At 46.6% G+C, this 21418-nt stretch overlaps 2 protein-coding genes across 3 annotated transcripts in view; both read left to right on the top strand.

Moving 5' to 3' along the window:
* The first annotated feature begins 345 nt into the window (after positions 1-345).
* On the top strand, positions 346-4477 carry LOC119365510. Of its 2 annotated transcripts, XM_037631153.1 has the most exons (12): positions 346-563; positions 655-969; positions 1076-1228; positions 1331-1420; positions 1552-1598; positions 1717-1758; positions 1834-1896; positions 2348-2410; positions 2646-2687; positions 2826-2891; positions 3617-3715; positions 4100-4477. In XM_037631153.1, the coding sequence occupies exons 1-12, from the start codon at positions 418-420 to the stop codon at positions 4111-4113; spliced, it is 1140 nt and encodes a 379-aa protein (XP_037487050.1). In that variant the 5' UTR covers positions 346-417; the 3' UTR covers positions 4114-4477. The 2 variants fall into 2 exon arrangements, with proteins under 2 accessions (XP_037487050.1, XP_037487051.1); XM_037631154.1 differs by lacking the exon at positions 2348-2410.
* Positions 4478-12720: 8243 nt separating this feature from the next.
* The window catches only part of LOC119365508, a 15530-nt gene continuing 6832 nt past the window's right edge, over positions 12721-21418 (top strand). The window contains exons 1-8 of the mRNA XM_037631152.1: positions 12721-13128; positions 15189-15728; positions 15842-16981; positions 17187-17511; positions 18074-18329; positions 18412-18628; positions 19097-19446; positions 20771-21292. Of these exons, the coding sequence (XP_037487049.1) occupies positions 13048-13128; positions 15189-15728; positions 15842-16981; positions 17187-17511; positions 18074-18329; positions 18412-18628; positions 19097-19446; positions 20771-21292 (3431 nt within the window). The 5' untranslated portion in view covers positions 12721-13047. The remainder of the gene's footprint in view (positions 13129-15188; positions 15729-15841; positions 16982-17186; positions 17512-18073; positions 18330-18411; positions 18629-19096; positions 19447-20770; positions 21293-21418) is intronic.

Raw genomic sequence — 21418 nt, 5'->3', positions numbered from 1 at the left:
CCAAACCCTCCCAGACATATGAAGCAGAAATGAACTTAGACCTTGAAAATGATCTTAAACATTTATTTGGTTCATTTATGTGTCCTACATTCGTCACGTTAAACCGGACTGAAATAAGGACAACGGTCCAATTTTATTTTATTTTTATAAAACATTCGTCGGCTGACTCCACCGCACCACGGCGCAACCCGACGCGACGCAGCGCGCCGCAACCCGATGCGACGCAGCGCGCCACAGCGCGACGCGACGCAGCCGCGCGCCATAGTTCTGGGTCCCACGGATATAGTCACCGGTATATACTTTCTCCCTTCGTCCTCAAAATTCCGCTTCAATCCCCAATCCCCCGGAGCAGTCCAGTCTCCTCCCTCCCCTTGGCGCAGCGCATCAGGCCAGCCAGCCAGCAACGGCACCAGAGCGATGCGGCCCCCCACCCGCAGCGAGTTCGGCTTCTCCGTCGCCGGCAGGCGCAAGCGCTCGCCGGAGTTCCCCTGCGTGTCGCGCTTCCGGCAGCGGCGGCTCATCTCCTTCCTCGGGCACCACAACTTCTACCGCACCGTGGATGTGTAAGCACGCAGTCGTGTCTCCCCCTCCCCCCCTTCAAACCTGCCTCTGCGAATGCATCTCTTGATCCGGGCAACGCACGCGCGCGCGCAGGTTGGTGACCCAGACGGACGTGTTCCTGTGCCTGAAGCACCTGGCCGAGCTGGTGGACGCGGGCTCCTGGGACAAGGCCATCGACTACCTCTCCCGCTTCCTGCCGTCCGACGGCCCGCTCGGCGTCCACGGCCGCGCCCTCTTCCACTACCTCCGCGTGCACAAGGCCATCGACGACGTGCTCGCCGGAGCCCCGGAGGCCCGCTCCGTCACCACCGCCCTCGACCAGTGCATCATCCGCCACCCCACCAAGAGCCACGCCCTCACCAGGCTCCGCGCCATCTTCTCCTCCCTCCTCTGCTCCAAGAGATACAGGTAAAATCCAACACTGCTATCGCTGCAAGCCTGCAATCGATTCGATATATAGATAAAATGAGCATTGGTCCGTCAAATGGGATCTTGATTTCGTTGCGTTGCGTAGGGCTGTCCTGGACATAGGGCGCGTGAGGCACAAGGCTAAACTGACTATCGTCGACTTGGTTTGTAAGACTCCAGAGTTGAAAGACCACATGCGACACGCCCGCGGCCCAATGGAACCCCAGAACGTGCTTCCCATTGGCTTCGGCTACGCCTGGTACGCCTACCGGTCCATTTGATGCAATCATGTGACTCTAAAAACTGGCTCTGTTTGATCACCTCTCATTCTCATATATATGCTGCAATTAATCTTTACTAGTTTCCGTCCGAGGCGCCACGTGAAGAAACGAGGCGGCCGGGTCTCGGCGTCTGTGCTTGGCAGGCTTTATCTTGAGAAGAAGAAGAAGATGTATGTACACACAGCACAGACTATCTTGTCATGAAACTGAGATGCTCTTCAATTCTCTCTTCTTGCTGGCTCTTGATGGTACTCTGACAGACTAATGGGATATGTTGCTGCGTGTTCCTTTCTTTGTGCAGGCTGCCTTCTTTGACTTCAGACGATCACTCCCAGGGGTTAACTCGTGGTACGATACCATCATACAAATTATGTTATGGTTGTTTAGTAATTATGTCCCCAAAGTTGTATGCTACATGTGAACTTCTTGGTAATTAGTTTGTTGCTTTTCTCTTCCTGAATGGCAGAGTCATTAATTAAGGCCAAGGAATGGCTTGTGGATCTTGTTGGTAGGTAAACCTTCTCATTTATGAGTCTGTAACTCCATAACACAACAACTGATGAACTTATGTGATCTAATTCAGAGATAAGTTTGGAAACCGGCAAGATGAGTGAAGCGGAACTGACTCAATCTGCCTCTAACAAAGGTAACTTCACACCCTCTCCGTCCACCAAACATTTAGCTAAGTTATAGTCTCACTTGAAGAAAGCCTTCAGTTTTGTCCACCAAAACACTTCAGTTTATTGTCATTGTCTCCACTTTCTATTTGGAGTATTTTCTGGCAGTAATAAATTTGTGAATCCTTGCTGCATTGTTGGTCACATGTGCACAACCATGCCTCTGTAGCTTACATGTCCACACAATTAGAATGCGATAACTCATGCAACGACGATGCTTGCTTGCATCTCTCATTAACTTTGTTACTACAGTGCCCCGAGTTATCTCTGTTGCAAACTTGCAATAGGTTCTTTGCTCTTACCACATTGATTTCGTGGCCTGCTATGGACCTGTAATACATCCTGATGCTACATTCTCCGGCAGCATAATTGGTTCGGCTGCCTAGATGCTACCGCTTCTAACTGCTGAACTCATGGCAGGTGGTCCGGTTACTCCAGTCTCACGGACTAATCTTGCTACCTTCAAAATGGTTACTAATCGTAGTAAGTTTACTGAACATCCAAGCCAGTACCATTAGTCCGTGCAATTAATCCATGACATTGTTCCCTGTTAAAGGCCACAAAATGTACAATGGCTATATGCCCTTGTGACATTTAATCTGTGTGCCCTGTAATTTCTTTATATGCCCTTATGATGTTTACTTTATTGTCCATGTCATACTGTAAATGTGCATTTGTTCATTTGTTGTCAATAATCTTATCTTTTTTCCAATGGCAGCATTATTCCGCAAGGCAAAAGAATGGATGGTATATTTTACAGGTTAAACTAGACTCTGCTCTGCATGTTTTCATTTGCTTGTATACTTGTTCATTTATGCATGAACCATTGTGCTCAACTTACCGTTGATCTCTAGCTTGGTTATGCGATAGCAACTGATGGAACTTACGTGATCTTCAGAGGAATGTTTGAAAGCTTGGCCAGACGCGAGTCAAGATGATCTACCTCAACTTTTCTGCAAGGATGGTAACTCTTTCACCCACCAGACATGTATTTCTTTAATGACCCCTTGTTTAGTCAATTGTCATTATCTCCCTTTTTTCCCATATAAATACTGGTGTCCCTTTTGGGACACTCCATTTGCCTCACTTATCACATTTCATTTTCACAACACTATAAGGCAATTATCTTCATAATAGAATTAGCTAATATTACTAGCCTTAATTTGGTACCACATATGTTTTTTCTACAGTCAGTTTATTGCACTTATCACACCGACTTTGTTGATTTTACTTTTGAAGTGCTGCACTAGATTAATACTTAGGGGACTCTTGTGCACATTGTTCTTACTGCGCTGACTTGCTTTTGAAGTGATACACAGCCATTGTTTAAATTCGTCAGCATCATTATGGTCGGATCCTATGCACATTGTTCTTACTGCACCAACTTGCTTTTGAAGTGCTCTACTGTTCTTAGCATGTCCCAGTGATGTGACCTGTGCATAAGAAGTATATCAACATGATAAATTCTCTTCCACTTTTATTATTCGATTCATGTGCACATCGTTTGAGCTATTTGCAAAAGTTATTTATTATCTATAGAAGATCTATGGTGGACATATGTTTCCTTGGTTTTTCATTTCGTCATTCTTTTGTATCTGATGTGTGCATGATAATTCGGTCTTGTCAGGATTGATGTTGTTCTTTGCACTTCTTCCCGCTGCCATTAATAACCACCAAACCTCTTTGCAGGTGATCCTGATGGCACAGTATCCCATTATTCCCATACAGTGCCTGGTAGCTTGACTAGTCTTGCTGAAAATTCAGCGTTTGCATCAGTCAAAAAGCCAGGTAAATTAGTTGCATATTCTCAAATCTCCATACCAGGCTAACCCCATCTGCAAAATTTATCGTAGAATTGGTTGTTAAAAGTACCAAATTTATTGGTTGACAGGTTATTTATATCGTGATTAACGGATTTTGAGTTCCCATTCTTAAATACTTGGAAACTACTCCCTCTATATTTCTTTGCAGAGCGAGTAGAAGTTTAACTTGCATTCTGTATGAAAAGACATTAAATGGAGAACACATCCTAGCAAAACATAGGTGATAATACTAGTTGTATGCATCTTTTGATAAATTTTGAGACCATCTAAAATCGTTATATTTACGTGCATTTAAGAAGAGCAGGCAATGCTTATGTACCGGACACTACTAATACTTGTTGGATTGCAGACTTCGCAGATTGAAACCGGAACTGAAGATCAGCAAGCAAAACGTGAAGATCAGCAAGCAACGTGAGTGTCTAATTGAGTGGTAGCATCGATTGTACCACCTGCTGCTTTTGCCTTTGCGAAGACGGTCAATTAGCTACCTACTGGTGCTACTTGACGTTAAGCTACTTGTTAGGGGCTTGCAAGTCTTGTGTATCTTCTATTGTTATGTTATCCTGCAACTCTTTCTCCTAGTTCCTGCTTCCTACTATCATTAGGGCAAGTGAACCAGATCTATGTGTATGTAAGCTGCAGTCTGAATGTGTGAGAACTGAAAAAAAATTCGAAATCTGGATCTTCTTATTCTGTGCAAAGTGTGAGTGCAATTTCTTAAAATTTCTGACCTTGCATGTCAAGTTGGTGGATCATGAAAACTTTCTGAAAAAGAATATGTTCATTTTAGGGCATCTCTGGTACATCCCTCAGAAGTTATATTTGAGGGCAAAATTTCCATTTTGTGGGATTAGACCCCATCTAGCAGATCCCTATATACTGCATTTTCCTCAAATTCGACTTTCTATCCCTTAAACATTTCCCTCAAACTCTGCCCCTTCTTCCTGGACCTCCTGAATCCCATCCCCAAGTGAAGCCCTTTGGCGTGGGTCTGAAGTGTGAAGGGGCAGTGGTGGCGATCAAGAAGACACTAGCTAGTACTTAGGGCATGTACAATGGTTGATAAGATAGTCTTATCTTAAGTTTTGCATGTAATTTAAAGATGACAAAGAAAAATGTCTACAATGGGTCATCTCTTAGTCTTATCTTGAATAACTAGCAATTCCTAAAAATGTGGTGAGACATATTGTGCTAAGAGATCATCTCTTGTCTTATTTTAAATAAGAGAAGACAAGCCTTCTCTTATGAGTTCTCTCTCCTCCACCTCATCATTTATCCTACGTGGCACTCCTAAGATAGCACCATTGTACATGCCCTTACTAGCACTTGAAGAAGGCTGTCACCATTGGGTGCCAAGAGAGGATGGCACGAGTCGTAAATAAGAGGGTGGGTTTTGGTCATTTCCCGAAGTCGCCAGCCCCTTTTGCTCTGTTTGTTTGGGTCCGTCTAGCCTTTCGCGGCTCCACGGTCAAGGAGAGACCTCCTCCATCTTTTTTGTCGGAAAAAAAGACCAACCATATCTTGTAGTACGATACCAACACAACAGGGCTACTGCTGATACGGCAGGCAGGCAAGCGGCAGCCCGCCCTTGCTATACCCAAATTCGGGCAGACCCCACTTTATTTCGTTTTGCTAATACGATCCACTTAACGCACCGCATACTAGTATTGTCACGGTTCTAGAATAATGTTTGTAAATAGTTGCACCAGAGAGCATCATGCGTCATGTGTAAAATTCATTAATCTTGAAATAAGGATGATCAAACCCCACTAGATAATTAATTCAACTAGGTTCAAATTAAAATCTTCTCAATGAACCTAAAATGCCCTCAAAATGTTTATGATTTATGGAACATGGTGAAATCCTCTACCAAAACTGGAGCACATTTTTCCGGGACACATTTGGGCTTTGATCTAAATCACTAAATATTTGAATTGGAGTTCTAAATTCCTATAAAAATATTTATAGCTCCAATATTTCTGGAATTTGCCGTGGGGCTTTGGAATAATCCATTTAGTACGCGCAATAATTTTTAGAAGCAATAAAATTGATTTGGTTTGAAAACCAAATTCAATTTTTTTTTGCAAAATAGAATAACAAAAAACAAAATTAGAAAAACACAGAGAGAGGGGGAGAGAGAGAACTCACCTGTGGCCCCGCTTGTCGGCCCAGCACACCAGGGGCAGGGTCGTCTTCCTCTTCTTGCCAGTCGGACGCAGAGCACGATGCCGACGCGTGGGCACGCGCCCGAGCCACCTCCCACTCGCCTGCCTGCGTGGATGCACGGGATAGACTCCCCAGAGCCCTCCAGATCGAGCTGACAGCCTCGCTCACTCTCTCCCCTCGCTTCTCCCTCGCTCTCCCCATCATGGCCGAAACCGCCATGGCCGCGCCGCCGTTGTTTCCGTAGCCACCGTGCTGCCCTCCCTTAGCCTGTGTCAAGAAGATCTGCCTCGTCGCCCTCTTCATCACCACCAAGCCATGCGAGCCCAGACGCCCTGCAACATCACCAGCTTCATCGTCTTCTTTCTCCAGCACCGGAGATCGCCACCGTCGTTCCTGTAGACGGGAGACGTCCAAACAGCACTATGAAGTAATTGAAACGGAAAAGTGGAAACTGAAGTAGACACACTAAACAGAAGACGAACGTGCTTGCCCAAGCGACAAGCCTCACAAGTATGCTCGTCGAGCTTATTACATGAGAAAGAAAAACTCCTAAAAATCTGACGCAAAACAGCGGGGTTGGGGTGGCCCAAGCGAGCATGCCAAAGGTCGACACCGGCGGCGAGGGCGACGAGTGTGGAGGTGGAGGCGTCAGCGTGCACGGAATAAAGCTCATCAAGGCTATCACATCAGTGAAGCACCATCCGGGTACAGGCATCCTTCACAGAAAAACCAACACGGTCAAATTCAACAGGAAGTGGATTCTCATGAGTAAGACGACAAACGGAAACTAAACTAGTGACTAAGTCAGGTGAGACAAGGACATTAGACATAGTGATAGGTAAAGAAGAACCGTTGCCAACGGTTATACGAGTGGGTGTGTTAACTGGAGTGGAAGAGGATAGGTTACCGGGATGAGCTGTCATATGTGCAGTAGCACCCGAGTCCATGTACCAGTCGCCTCCACCGCCATAGTTACTCGGCGACGGCGCCGAGTGTAGGGCGGCCAGGAGGGTAGGGTCCCACGGTGCAGGTACCGGCTTCGGTGGCTGGCCTCCATAGGGCGGCGCCCGGGCGGGCGCGCCATAGCCACCGAGGGGTGGCGGCGTGAGCGAAGCACCATAGATCCTCAGCTCGGCTTTTCCTTCCGAACGCCGAACTGAGCATCAGGGGCTGCTGTCTATGTGATAACATTTTTATATGTTTTTGAACACATACCTCAAAGCCTGTTAACAGACTTGTACAGGCTTCTGTCAGCCCGCTCTTGGCGGACCGAACCTTCCGAATCACCGCACTCATAACAATGCGGTGTTCCTCGTCGATGGAGGCGCCGTTAAGCACCTCCAGCAAATTGTCCGGCGCCTCCGGATGGACGGAGGTCGCCGGCGTCGTAGGCTTGCCCTTCTTATGAAGGCGCCGCCTGTCGGACTCCGGAACCGTTGATGGTTCCGGAGCAGTGTCCGGCCCGGAGCCGGACTTGGATCCCTCCGGGTCTTTACCCCCTTTGGGCCTGGAGTCTGGGAGGTCGCCTTGCGGCGCCTCCAGGACCACCTCCTCCTGGTTTAGTCCATTTCGGGACTCCACCTCGGTGTCGTCCGTAGGGAGAGGGGAGGAGGCCGTCGGAAGTGAAGCACTATTCACATCCGACTAATCCAAGGAGCCGCTCGTCGAATCGTCGAGCTGAGCCTTGGGCGGACTGCATGATCAAATTCGGCGTCAGAAAATCCCAAATAATGGAGGAGCGTCATAAGTCATTCGGATATCCGGATGCTTACGAATTTGCCAGGGGCTTGACCCTGGATGGCCATTCCTCCCCGCCATCTTCAGCATCGGAGGTGTAGTCCAGAAGGAGGGTTCTCCCCTTCTTGGACCCTCCGGCCTCCCCAGTTGGGGCGGCCTTTCTTTTCTTTCCTCCCCCCGTTGGAGGGGGAGAGGCTTCTTCTTCCTCCTCCTCCTTGTCTTTCAGAGGCGGAGGGTGCTTCGGGGTTGTCGGGCGATGAACCCGACACCACCAGGCGCCGGGAGCTCTTTCGAGTCTCCGTGGCCTTCTTCTTGGCTTTCTTCTCCGGCACCACGTGAGGTGCCGGAACCAGCAGCCCCGTCAATCGGGCGTCCGCTGGGTCTTCTGGTAGGGGAGCCGGACAGATAACCTGCCCGGACTTCTTCAACCAATCCTGTCAAAGGTAGGGGAGTTTAGATCCCGCATAGAGTCAGACTATGAAAGACAAGAGTCCCGTAAAGGGTAGAATAGCTTACCTCGTTGGCCTGGCGCCACGAGCTGAATCCGCGATCTTCGGTAGCGGATGCGGGGGCCTCGGTGCCCTTGAACAGCACCTTCCAGGCATCTTCATACGTGGTGTCGAAGAGCCCGCTCAAGGTTTGGTGTTGTGCCGGATCAAACTCCCATAATTTGAAGGCCCGTTGTTGGCATGGGAGGACCCGGCGGATAAGCATAACCCGGACTACATTGACGAGCTTGAGATTCTTGTTCACCAGCTTTTTAACGCAGGTTTGGAGTCCGGTCAGCTCTTCCGAATCTCCCCATGTTAGGCCCGTCTCTTTCCAGGAGGTGAGCCGTGTGGGAAAGCCAGATCGGAATTTGGGGGGCCGCTTCCCATTTGGGGTCGCGCGGCTCGGTGATGTAGAACCACCCCGATTGTGACCCTTTTATTGTCTCCACAAAGGAGCCCTCGAGCCATAGGACGTTGGCCATCCGGCCCACCATGGCACCTCCGCACTCCGCTTGGCGGCCGCCCACTACTTTTGGCTTGACATTGAAAGTCTTCAGCCATAAGCCGAAATGGGGTTGGATGCAGAGGAAGGCCTCGCACACGACGATAAACGCCGAGATGTTGAGGATGAAGTTCGGGGCCAGATCGTGGAAGTCCAGGCGGTAGTAGAACATGAGCCCCCGGACGAACGGGTGAAGAGGAAAACCCAGTCCGCGGAGGAAATGGGGAAGAAAAACAACCCTCTCATGGGGCCTGGGGGTAGGGATGAGTTGCTCCACATCTGGAAGCCGGTGCGCGATGTCGTCAGACAGGTATTCGACCTTCCTCAGCTTTTTGATTTGCCCCTCCGTGACGGAGGAGGCCATCCATCTACCTCCCGCTCCGGACATGATTGGAGAAGGTTGAGGTGGGAAGTGCGGGCTTGGGCGTTGGAGCTCGAGCGCAGGGACGAATAAGCAAAGGAGGAAGAAGGCGTAAATGGAAAGGGTAGATTCTTATCCCCTTATATGGGCGGCTGAAACTACGAGCCCCCATCGGCCTAATAAAATCCGCTTATCTCCCAAGCGCCGCGGTTGATGGCGCGGTTGGGTTACTCACGCCCGTATTGATGAGAATCCCGGAATAAGGGGACACGATCTCTGCTTTGACAAGACGTGCCAAGGAAACCGCCTTGCTAAACGCGCTGAGGTGGAACAGTAAAATGATTCGAATAAAGGCTTGGCCATGGCGTGATGTCACGCTGCGGAATACGTCAGCAGATTAGATTTGTGTGGATATTATTCTCTCTACGGTGGTATGTGGAACTTATTTTTGTAGAGCCGGACACTATCCTTGTGTTCAACATCTTCTATGAAGTATTCGGAGGAGGAACCCGTCTTGCAATGCCGAAGACAATTTGCGCGCCGGACTCGTCGTCGTTGAAGCCTGGTTCAGGGGCTACTAAGGGAGTCCTGGATTAGGGGGTGTCCGGATGGCCGGACTATGACCTTTGGCCGGACTCCCAGACTATGAAGATAGAAGATTGAAGACTCCGTCCCGTGTCCGGATGGGACTTTCCTTGGCGTGGAAGGCAAGCTTGGCGATACGATATGAAGATCTCCTCCCATTGTAACCGACTCTGTGTAACCCTAGCCCTCTCCGGTGTCTATATAAACCGGAGGGTTTTAGTCCGTAGGACGAACAACAATCATACCATAGGCTAGCTTCTAGGGTTTAGCCTCTCTGATCTCGTGGTAGATCCACTCTTGTACTACCCATATCATCAATATTAATCAAGCAGGAGTAGGGTTTTACCTCCATCTAGAGGGCCCGAACCTAGGTAAAAACATCGTGTCCCTTGTCTCCTGTTACCATCCGCCTAGACGCACAGTTCGGGACCCCCTACCCGAGATCCGCCGGTTTTGACACCGACACAAACCCTTGGTCGTAGATGTTTTCATCATGCTCATCCTCCACGATCATGTTGTGCATGATCACACAAGTAGTCATCACCTCCCAAAGCTTCTGGGTGCTCCATGTTAGTGCAGGGTTTCGAACGATACCCCATTGAGATCGAAGCACACTAAAAGCATGCTCCAAATCCTTCCTAGCACTCTCTTGCAAATCTCTGTCTTTTCTCTCCTTGCGGATTGTGTATTGTCTTCACAAAAGTTGACCACTAAGGATATATACCATCAGCTAGGTAGTATCCCTTGTTGTAATGGTGGCCATTGATCTCAAAGCTGACCTCTGGGAGTGTCCTTCTGCAAGCCTTGCAAACACTAGAGAACGCTGAAACACGTTGATATCATTGTGAGAACCAGCCATGCCAAGGAAAGGATGCCATATCCACAGATCTTCTAGTATGACAGTGGCACCTTTCACGTGCCCTTTGTACCGCCCCTGCCAAGCAAATGGATAGTTCGTCCACTTCCAGTGCATACAATCTATACTACCAAGCATGCCCGAAAAGCCCCTCTCGGCATTGATCGCAAACAACCTCTCTATATCAGTGACAGTTGGCTCTCTGAGATACTCAGGGCCAAACACTACCACCATGACCTTGTAGAAACTGTACATTGATAGGATGCATGTGGACTCAGTCATACGCATGTACTCATCCACAAGATCGCCTGGAATTCCAAACGCAAGCACAGAAATAGCGGCGGTGCATTTCTGCTAACTGGAGAAGCCAAGCTTGCCAGGGGCATCCTCTTGGCACTCAAAAGCATGGGTCATATGCTACCACTCCCTCCCGAATATGATTGAACACATGTCTCGCCATACAAAAGCGGCGGTGGAATTGATGTGGTTTGAAGAGCGCGGTATTCTCAAAGTAATTGGCATAGAGCAAAGCGTGGCCGCTCCCTATTGTGGTTCAAGGCCGGAGCATGACCTGGGATTGATCCCCTAAACCGAGGACACTGCCTAGCCGTGTGGTCATTGACACCAATGCAGCCACCACAAGGTCTTCATCATCCGAGGACGAATCATCGGATCAACAAATGAAGTTGTGGAAAAAATACTCATCTCCACTATCCATGGTACCTTATGATCAAAGTGTCGAACACCTTGCGGTCGTGGTGGAGACGCGGTCGGGAAGAGCACCTCGAGCTCCCCTCACAGACAGCAGACAAGGTTGGCATTTGCGGGCGGCACCCTACGACTCTGCAGTGCCTGCATGAAGGTGTTGGGGTCGATGGGCGTCGGCGGCGGTCGTAGTTTCTCTCCCACTGGTTGCAGCAACAAAGAGCCACGAACGCCGACAACAAACTCTTCTAAAATGCGGGCGTGTGGCCGACTATGGCATGGCGCGGTCATGGTTTTGGCGGCCCTGGCGGGAAAGCGAGGAAGGTGGCCGGGAAAATGGGCACCGGCGGGCGGCAGTGGCGATGGCGGGGAAGGAGGGGCAGGGAAAAAGAAAAAAGGGCGTCTGTGTCACCGACAGGCGGGCTAGGGGAGGACAAGGGCGCGCCCCTTGCCCGTCCACGTGATGTCCGTCTCGACGCATACGTGGGCCAAATTTGGATTGGGAATGGATCGAAACCGGATAAAAAACGAACGTTTGTCCGTTTGCTCCCACGTGTTGGGCCGCGTTTTGTGTCTGTTCACTCTCAAGCGGGCGCGGCCGGACCATCTGGAGTGGTGCCTAACTTCAATTTTTCTTGAGCAATGGGTAGCCCCGACTTGTTGCTCCCAGTCAGTCAGTTCATCTATCAAAAAAGAAAAAAGTCACAGGGCTTTCTGCTTAGATGGACGAAGAATCGTGTGGGCTTGCGAAGCGATCCGACTTGTCCGTATTCGCAGGCGGGCCGAATGTGTCATGGGCTATCACACGCCGCGACAAAGAAGTCCCGTCGTCCTACTCTTGCATCGATTTTGGGTTTCCCGCCCAGCGCCTCTCCGCTCTTCCCGCTTCAAAACGAGCGACCCCCTCCCTTTTCCCTTGTCTCACAGAAATGCCGTGTTTAATACAGCACGTCCAGAATGAACTGGCCAGGCTCGCAGTACGAAAAGCAGCAGCGGCCACTAGCTGCGGTAACTCACGGGCGCTCTCACAGGCACCAGGCGCGTTTCGGGTTACCATGATGAGCAACTTTCGGCTGTTTTCACCCCCACCCTGACAGGCTCTAGCTCATGCCATGCCCCTCGGAGAGAGAGAGAGAGGGAGAGGGGTGCCTCCGTTTTCCACAGGAGGATATTCCGTTACTTTCGTTGTGGCGAAACAAAACAGCACCGCTCCGAACATATTTGTTTCCACCTAACAACCTTCTTCTAATCTAAACAGGCTTTGCAAAAGGGAGTAACAGAAAGAGAAGAAAAGAAAGAAGAAAGAAAAGACTGTCCACGACCACCAAACCCACAGAGAGAGAGAGAGAGAGCACGTTGGCCATTTTTACTGTAACCGCTCCGGCACTGCCCACCGCGGCTGCCACCCACCCTCCCTCCCTCCCTCCCTCCCTCCCTCCTCCTTTACCTGCCCCGCGGAAAGGGGCCCGAATCCCGAGGCACCACCCTCCCCTCTCCCTCCCCCGCAAGCAAAAGATTTCTGGGCAGCACGCTGCACCGATCGTCTGATCAGCTCCTGCTTTGCTTTTTCCTCCGCCAGCTTTGCTACACAACACAACAGAGCCACCCCTCCCCTCCCCTCTCCCCTTCTCCCATTCGTCGCTCCTTCTGCTTCTTTGCTTTATATCCACGCAGCCACCACCGCGCCTTGACCGTCTCGAAGCCTCCCTTCCTCCTCCACCGGACGGCCAAGAACAGCAGAAACCAACCCCCTTCCTCCACCTCCTCCTCCTCCGGACGGCCAAGACCACCGCAAACCAACCCCCTTTCCTCGTCGTGAATGCCGCCTGCTCGCTCGGGTGTTCGAGCGTGACGGAGCGGCCAGGGCGGCGCGAGACGGGAGCGCGGCGGCGACATGGGGGAGATGGAGTTGGAGGACGTGGTGCTCTCCTGGTCGGCCCAGGAGATCGCCGACGACGACCTCTACAGGGACAAGGTACACCCACCCGCTCCATCCATCCATCCATCCTTCCGTCCCGACGATGACTCGATCTCTCCGGCCGGGCGCGCGGTTTCGCAAGCCTGGCCCTTTTCTCTCTCTCTCTCTCTCTCTTTCGAATCTGCGCGCACGTCGTACGGACCCCGGTCCGGCCATGCGTGCTTGTGCATCCGCGCTCTACCAGCCTTTTACTTGCGCTTAAATCCGGTGATTTGTATTTTTTTGGAGCCCAATCCAGATGCGCGCTAGGGTTTTGAGGGGGTTCTGTCCATTCGCGCAAAAAAGACTTGTTTTTTCCCGCAAAAAAAATACACCAGTAGACAGTAGTACTAGATGTTATTCGTGATTCTTTTTTTAGATAACTTTCGTGATTCTTCTTTGTTTTTCTGAGTGGACTTTTGTGATTCTTCTTATGTTGTTAGTAAAAAAATTGAGCAAGATGTTAGTAATTGATTGAGCGGAGTTGTTTTTTGAGGGAAAGAGAGATCGAATCCTGGCCCATCACACCCATTGCTCTTGAACTATTCTTTTCAGAGGCCCAACACGCTCGCTTCCTGGCCCGTCTAAACGCAGTCCATGGACGCTATGCTCAGGCGCGGTCCTCTTCCCTCAAAAAAAAAAAAAACCCTCAGGCGCCGCCGGGAGGAGGAGGGCGGTGCCAGGCTGCCAGGGAGGTCGTCTGCCGTCGAGGAGGGAGGCCGGGGGCAAGGAGTCCATGTTCTAGTCGTCCATGAGGGAGGCCGCCGCGCTCCCGTCCCGTGCCCTGTTCCCCCTTCTTGAATCTGGGGCGTAAGGCCGGCCGGCGAGAGGCGGCGGCATGGTCGGTGGTTAGGGGAACCGATGCGTCGGCAAGCGGCCGCGTCTGTGCGGCTGCTGATTTAGCCGGCGCCGGCCGAATTTCTCGGACTGTGGCTGTAGATTTGGCGGGGGCGGGCAGGCAAGTAACGACGAGCAGAGCAGCTGCAGGCAAAACTTAGCAGAGGAGTCATGTATCCCGATGAGAGAGATACATGTCGCCATGTTGTACAATTTGATGGCAGAAATTATGAAATTGTTTTGCTATGAAAGTATTATATGTCTGCGGTTTAGTATGGGTAACCTCCTTCCTTGTGACATGAACAGCTTATAAGCCCTGTTTTGATCCTTGCTTCTTCTTGCCCAGTAGATGAAATTGACCACATAGCTCTTCTCTTAGCATCAGTTACCTGCCATTTGTGTGCTTAAAGAACTGCTGGTGAATCTTTTGCTTCCTATAATCATGTTTCATTTATCACCTCTTGTGTTCAGGTTGACATTTCACTGCAACTTCAAGTCTTTCTTTTTTTCAAGCTTGAGCCTTTTTATTGCCGAATGAATCTGTGTGTATGTATGGACCCTGGACGGTGAAGCGTATGCATGCATATGGGCGTTAGGCTTCTGGTTGTGCTTAAATCCGGTGATTTTTTTATTGATCACATTTAGCGTGCTGTTGTTCGCTGCTTTTTATGTGCAATCTTAGTTGGGTCAGTTCCGTGCTCCAATTAAAGGATGGTGCTCTCTCTCTCTCTCTCTCTCTCTCTCTCTCTCTCTCTCTCTCTCTGTTTGTGATCCGTATGCTAGGGTTTAGAGGGGTTTTCTGACCACCTGTGCAAGTGGCATGTGCTGAGTGTCATTTCTGGACTGCCTGATGGCACCAAATATAATTGTTGCGCTCTTGGTGACACATGGTATTTCAGGAAATTACATGTTGCTCATGGTGTCATATGTGCTGATACATGTTGTATCCTAAATTCCTAATGAGTAGGTGTGTAAGTCATATATGTATCCTGATGAGAGAGATACATGTCGTCATGCTGTACAATCTGGTGGCAGAAACTATAAATTGTTTTGCTATGAAAATTATGATATGAGCAGCTTAAGTCCTGTATTGAACCTTGCTTGTTCATGCAGTAAATGATATTGACCAGATAGCTATTTTGTTAGCATTAATTACATGCCATTTGTGTGCTCAAGGAACTGTTGGAGAATCTTTTTGCTACCTATAACCATATTTCATCTATGTCTTCTTTTGTGTTTAGGTTGAGACTATTCCCTGCAACTTCAAGTCACTTGATCACTATCTCACGTCTTATCGCGTGCCTCTGATTGAAGAAACAAGGTCAGATCTGTGCTCATGCCTTGAACTCATCAGTGAAGCACCCTCGTCGAAAATACTGTCCATGGAGGCAGCAGGAAAACCAGGATCATACTTTATGGATGTGGACTTTTGGGGCAATGATGCTGTTTTTTCTACCGGGGCTCATTCTGCGAGGAATGGTGACATATTTATTTTGTCGAGCATAAAACCTGAAGCTGCAGAAGACTTAAACCGCTATGGTGTGACACATTGCTTGGCAATGATCACTGAGGTTTCTATGGATGATGAATACCATAAGGGCTTCAGAGTCAAAGTTGCAAAGAATATTGGTTCGGAAGGAGAAGACTTGAACAAACTCAAACATGCAATATTTCTCAATAATATCACAACCAGCATACGGATATGGAAAGCACTTACCTTTGATACGCACATGAATGACAATTTCACAGTAATCAAGTCGCTCCTAGCCCCAACAAATCTGGTAATATGACATGAATACTTCTCGTGTTTTGATTTTACTTGCTATTTTCATCACCATTATAAATTGGTATCGGGCCTAACTTTTTATGCTCCTCTTTGTTGGCTCTGTTGCAGGGTGAAGATGTTTGCCGTATCTGTGTTAATCAGGATGGGGGCGGTTTAGCTTCTTTCACAGAGCAGCTACTGTCGGTTAAGCTTAATCGATCGCAAGTGGATGCTATTGAATCTGTCATCTCAGCTGTACGATGTGGGCATGTGAACCTCATGAAGCTTATATGGGGGCCACCAGGTACTGGGAAGACCAAGACGATTAGCACTTTACTGTTGGTTTTGGCGAGTTTGAAATGCAGAACTCTTACTTGTGCTCCCACAAATGTTGCTGTTGTTGGAGTTTGCACCCGTTTCCTTCAAACCTTGAAGGATTTGAATGAGCACATTGACAACATTTGTCTACCTTCATCTCTTGGAGACATCTTGCTATTTGGAAGCAGGTCTAACATGGACATCACGGAGGATCTTCAGGAAGTTTTCTTGGACTTCCGTGTCGATGAACTTGTGGAGTGCTTTTCATCGTTGTCTGGATGGAACTACAGAATAGCTTCAATGATATCCTTTTTTGAAGACTGTGCTTCACGCTATGATATGCTTCTCGAGGATGATGGCAAAATTGATCCAGTGTGCTTTCTGGACTTCATAAAGAAACAATTTGATGCAACAGCAATAGCTCTGAAAAGATGCATAATTAATTTGTGGGTTCACCTTCCTGGAAGCTGCTTTTCTCGTGATAGTGTCATAAATATATCCTCATTGCTTAATATGCTGGAAAAAATTGGCACCCTTCTGTGCGATGTAGACTGGACCGATGAGGGTTTGAAAAGGGGCCTTGGTTGTCTGTTAACTGAAAACTCTGTTTGTGCACAGCCTGTATCTTCTTTTGAGAAGGAACTGGAAGAAGCAAGGTCTTCATGCCTTAAATTGCTTAAAGATCTGCTACACTCGCTTAATTTACCCACTGGAGTAGGCAAAGACTGGGTCCAGAGCTACTGCATACGTAATGCTACACTTCTTTTCTGTACCACCTCTAGCTCTTATCGGTTACATCACATGGAGATTGCGCCCCTCGATGTATTAATTGTTGATGAGGCTGCTCAAGTGCGGGAGTGTGAATTGGTGATCCCACTACGTCTGCATTGGTTAAAACATGTTGTTTTGGTAGGAGATGACTGTCAGCTGAGTGCAATGGTTAAAAGCAAAGTAAGGTTTTGCCTCACCCTCTTTATAATGTCTTGTTTCATTTATTAGTTATTGGAGCATTTATCAACAAGATAAACTTCTGATACTGAAATACTATTTTTTTCTTCTTGAAATAAATGTAACGGTCCCATCTTTCTTTCATGTTCCATTGTTATTGATCTGATTTTGGTGATCCTAATTCTTACCTTTCATTGTTTATCTCTAGGTATGCAAAGAAGCTGGATTTGAGACAAGTCTATTTGAGAGATTGGTTATGCTCAAATTTGATAAACATTTGCTGAATATACAGTATCGCATGAATCCTTGTATCAGCTTATTTCCAAATGCTCAATTTTATGAGAGGAAGATTTTAGATGGCTCCAATGTCCTGTCTCCTAGTTATAATAAGGATTACACATGCCTCCCTTTTGGCAGCTACACGTTTATAAATGTCACTGATGGAAGGGAGGACAAAGAGGGCACAGGAAACAGTCGCAGAAACATGGTTGAAGTTGCTGTTATTTTGCACCTAATCCATACCATCTTTAAATGTATGTCCAAGCTCAGCTCTGTCCTTTCTTTAACCTTAATGTTATCCTGTCTAGTTTTTTTATAAAGCTACTTGGCTAATATAACATGGAATCTTTGGAAGCTTACATCGTCTTCCATTCTTGTACTGCATACTGCATAAAAATCATTGGTAGAAAGGTGTTTGCTACAACAGTATATGTTCGAGAGTCCAGTTTCTATGTGCATCTTGTGATATGATAATTCGCTAATTGCATCAATCCGGCTTTATGAAATTTCAATTCTACTGCCCTGTTTGGTAGACAATGTTATATTTTTATTTAGAAAAAGGAGAGCAGTAAGTAGATGCCATGAAAGTTGAAATATTATGCTCTAGTAGAGTTGTTGGCCAATGCATGGACCCGCTTTAGTAATTTCTATTATCTTCAAACTTTGTAGTAGAAAAGCAATGATATGTCAATGATTTGGTGCTAGTGTGATACAGAATCAACTTAAATTTGCTGAAGAAAATTCTTTCAGTAGCCTTGTGCAAAAATTGATCCCTAAGGATCAGTAAGCATATTATTTAGTATGTTTTTTCTGCAGCTTGGAAAAACAGAAACCAAGGGCTCAGCATCGGCGTGGTCTCTCCATATAAAGCTCAAGTTGATGCAATTAAAAGTCGACTTGGTGAAAAATATGATACATGTGATGGCTTTCATGTGCGGGTGAAATCCACCGATGGTTTCCAAGGAGAAGAGGATGATATAATAATACTATCAACTGTTAGATCCAATGGGAGAGGAGTTGTTGGATTTCTTGCTGATAACCGAAGAACAAATGTTGCTCTTACTAGAGCAAGGTGCGCATCAATTGTTTTATTGCTGTTCAAAGTACGTCAGACTGATGATACACATTATCTGATGTATGCTTTATTGATGCAGGCACTGTCTTTGGATTGTTGGGAATGCTCATACGCTGTATAAAAGTGGGACAGAATGGACAGACCTTGTTGCTGATGCAGAGAGACGTAAATGTGTTTTCAGTGCCACTAATGACGCAACCATCTGTAAGTTAGTTCTGCAAGTAAAGCAAGAGCTTGATGAACTTGATGATCTTCTTAACGCTGATTCAGCGGTTTTCAGCAATACCAGATGGAAGGTAAGTACCATGGTTTCAGCTAGATTGACTTTTAACATACTTTCATGTTTTCTAATATGCCGCTGCACTTAATTACACAGAATGCAGACCACATTTATGTATATATCTTATGAGACTCATGCTTTTATCAGGGAGATAGAGTTTACTGAATATACACTTCCTTTTCATAGTGTGATTTTGTTTGTGTTCACGAATAGATTTGTCTTTTACTTTTTGGAATCATGTATGTGGTTTGCTTGTCTCTGCTAGTCTGTTTCCTCTGTAATTGGATTGTGAGAGGTTTGTGTAATTAAGATATTCAGGACATGTGGTATTTTGTACCATGCTATGCCAATTATGTGGGTTTTTTCTAGTTTTCAGGACATATCTTGTGAACCTCCTAGTTTTCTTGAAAAACACACTGTTCTTTCAGTTTTCTCTTATACACTTCTTCTCATGTTCCGTTTTTGGTATTCATATATTCAACAGGTCATTCTTAGCGACGAGTTTAGAAAGTCCTTCACCAAACTAAAATCACAACAGCTCAGGAAGGAAGTACTCCAAAAGCTTATCAGACTTGGAGATGGTTGGAGGACAACAGTTAAGAACCTTGATATACCTGGTGTTTCTCATCTTGCAAAGGTATACAAGGTCCGGAACCTGTATCTTGTTTGGAGTACTGATGTGGAGAAAACCGAAGGACGGTATTTTCAGATAATAAGGGTTTGGGACCTACTGTCACAGCAAAATGTTGCAAGAACTGTTCAACGTCTTGAGAATCTGTTTTCCATGTACACGGATGATTACCTGGATCATTGCAGGAGAGTGCAGACACAGGGGTATGTGTTTCTTTTATCGTTAATGGGCTATACTCCAGTTCCGTGGATTTTTATACCTCTGATACTTAGAGAGATGAACTGTTTGTGAATAGTCAGCCAAGAAACAAACTGCATGTAGACATTCTTCTAACACTTGCTTACCTTTTTGGCTGTGTATATTGGGTGTCAACACCATTGCCTGTTGTTGTCAATCTTGTTGTACTCCTCAGTGCCTTCTTGTCATGGATCTGAGAGGCAAAGGATCATGTGAAGATAGTGTGTGTTTTAGGATCGTAGGACAAAGGATGCAACAGGCTCCTGTCCATATTTAATATGCAAAATATATAATGACCTAAACCTCTGGGAAGAAAAGTTGTCTAGCTTGCCATCCACATGTCAATTTCCTTCCCATTCCTCACCTGCGTGCGCATGATACTGATCGTTGTCCTTAGGTTGTACTGACATTTACATGACATCAGTACTATTGGTTACGAGATGCCATTTTTTGATGAATGTTGAGTTGTTGACAATGCAGCTTCACACATAAAACAAGAAAACCATTTTTAACATAATTTTTAATACTAACACCTATGCAACATTTTGTATAAATCACCAATATTTTCATGCCACACACATACTGTTTGCAGCATAAAATCCTTTATACTCATATTACTACAAAAATACGATTGTGTTTCTCTGCATGAAAATATAATCTAGTTGTAGTCCCTTGAATGTGTTGTTACTTTTACCGACCTAGTGCCTTGACTGAAACTAAATTCAAGATATAAATGAGGTCACTTATCTTCTGTCCATGCTAGTGTTCTTGCCCTTCCAGCGAGAATTTATTTTTAGACAAACTTATTTTGAACCCCCAAGTACATGAATAACGGGGACATGGGATCAATGCATGTATGTAGGTGCACACTTATATCCTGTGCACGAAGATCCACTTAACCTCAACAAGCCATCATGCACGAAGGTCCACTTCTGTGCAGTTTTTATATACGTTAGTGGATTCAACACTGCTTAATGCTATAGATCATCATCATATTTCTAATTTCCCTTTTTTTAATTGCCTATATGCATATGGCTTATGCTTCATGGTGTTTGATTGGTTTTCTTAATTATTTTTATGATCTAATCCCACAGTTATGTAAAAAAATAGGTCTTGTGGCTAATTAAGTTCCCTGAAAAGAATCTAAGTGTCATGGGTCTCTCTGGTTCCTTGGATTTTTTTATGCTGATGATACTTAGAGAGATGAACTGTTTGTGAGTAGTCATGCCTACAAATTAACTGTCTGTAGACATTCTTCTAATTTTTGCCCTCCTTTGTTGTGTATAACAGGAAACTTGAGGTTCCTATGGTTTGGCATATTGAGCATGATATTATCCGCTATAACAAGGATTGCAAAGTTGTTGCTCATGAAGAGCATGATGTCGTGGATACATCATATGCCATGGAGAATTCAAAAGTTAGTGAAAGCTTCTTGCTGATGAAATTCTACTCTTTATCATCTGGTGTGGCAAAGCATTTGCTGACAGCTACTGATGGGTCTGAAATCGACATCCCCTTTGAACTGACTGATGAAGAGCGGATTATAATCCAATTCCCACTCACTAGTTTTATACTGGGGAGGTCAGGCACCGGAAAAACCACTGCATTGACAATGAAGCTGGTTCAAAAAGAGCAACAGTCACTGATTGCATCCCAAGGTCTACATTTGGATGGAGATGATTTATCAGGGCTGGATCACAAAAATATTATGCCACTGAAGGACGCAGGAGAAAATTTTGTGAAACAAGTGTTTATCACTGTAAGCCCAAAGTTGTGTTCAGCCATAAAAAACCACATTTCTGGACTTAAAAGGTAAGCCTGTTGAACTAGAGCCATACTTAGAAGTTTGTACATGGTCACATCAATTTTTTTTTGCGAGTACAAGTTCACACCGTTTTGGAAATGATTTTCATACAGCTATTTAAAGTGGACAGAAAT

The sequence above is a fragment of the Triticum dicoccoides genome, chromosome 2B (assembly GCF_002162155.2).
Source record: "Triticum dicoccoides isolate Atlit2015 ecotype Zavitan chromosome 2B, WEW_v2.0, whole genome shotgun sequence".
Classification (NCBI taxonomy): Eukaryota; Viridiplantae; Streptophyta; class Magnoliopsida; order Poales; family Poaceae; genus Triticum; species Triticum dicoccoides.
This window is presented reverse-complemented; position numbering and strand designations above follow the sequence as displayed.

What these genes read in the sequence shown, in the direction of transcription:
- LOC119365510 (XM_037631153.1), top strand. Translation starts at nt 418, where the DNA reads ATGCGGCCCCCCACCCGCAGCGAGTTCGGCTTCTCCGTCGCCGGCAGG. An exon ending in TTCTACCGCACCGTGGATGT is followed by an intron (nt 564 to 654) that starts GTAAGCACGCAG and finishes GCGCGCGCGCAG; the next exon opens with GTTGGTGACCCAGACGGACG. An exon ending in TCAACTTTTCTGCAAGGATG is followed by an intron (nt 2,892 to 3,616) that starts GTAACTCTTTCA and finishes ACCTCTTTGCAG; the next exon opens with GTGATCCTGATGGCACAGTA.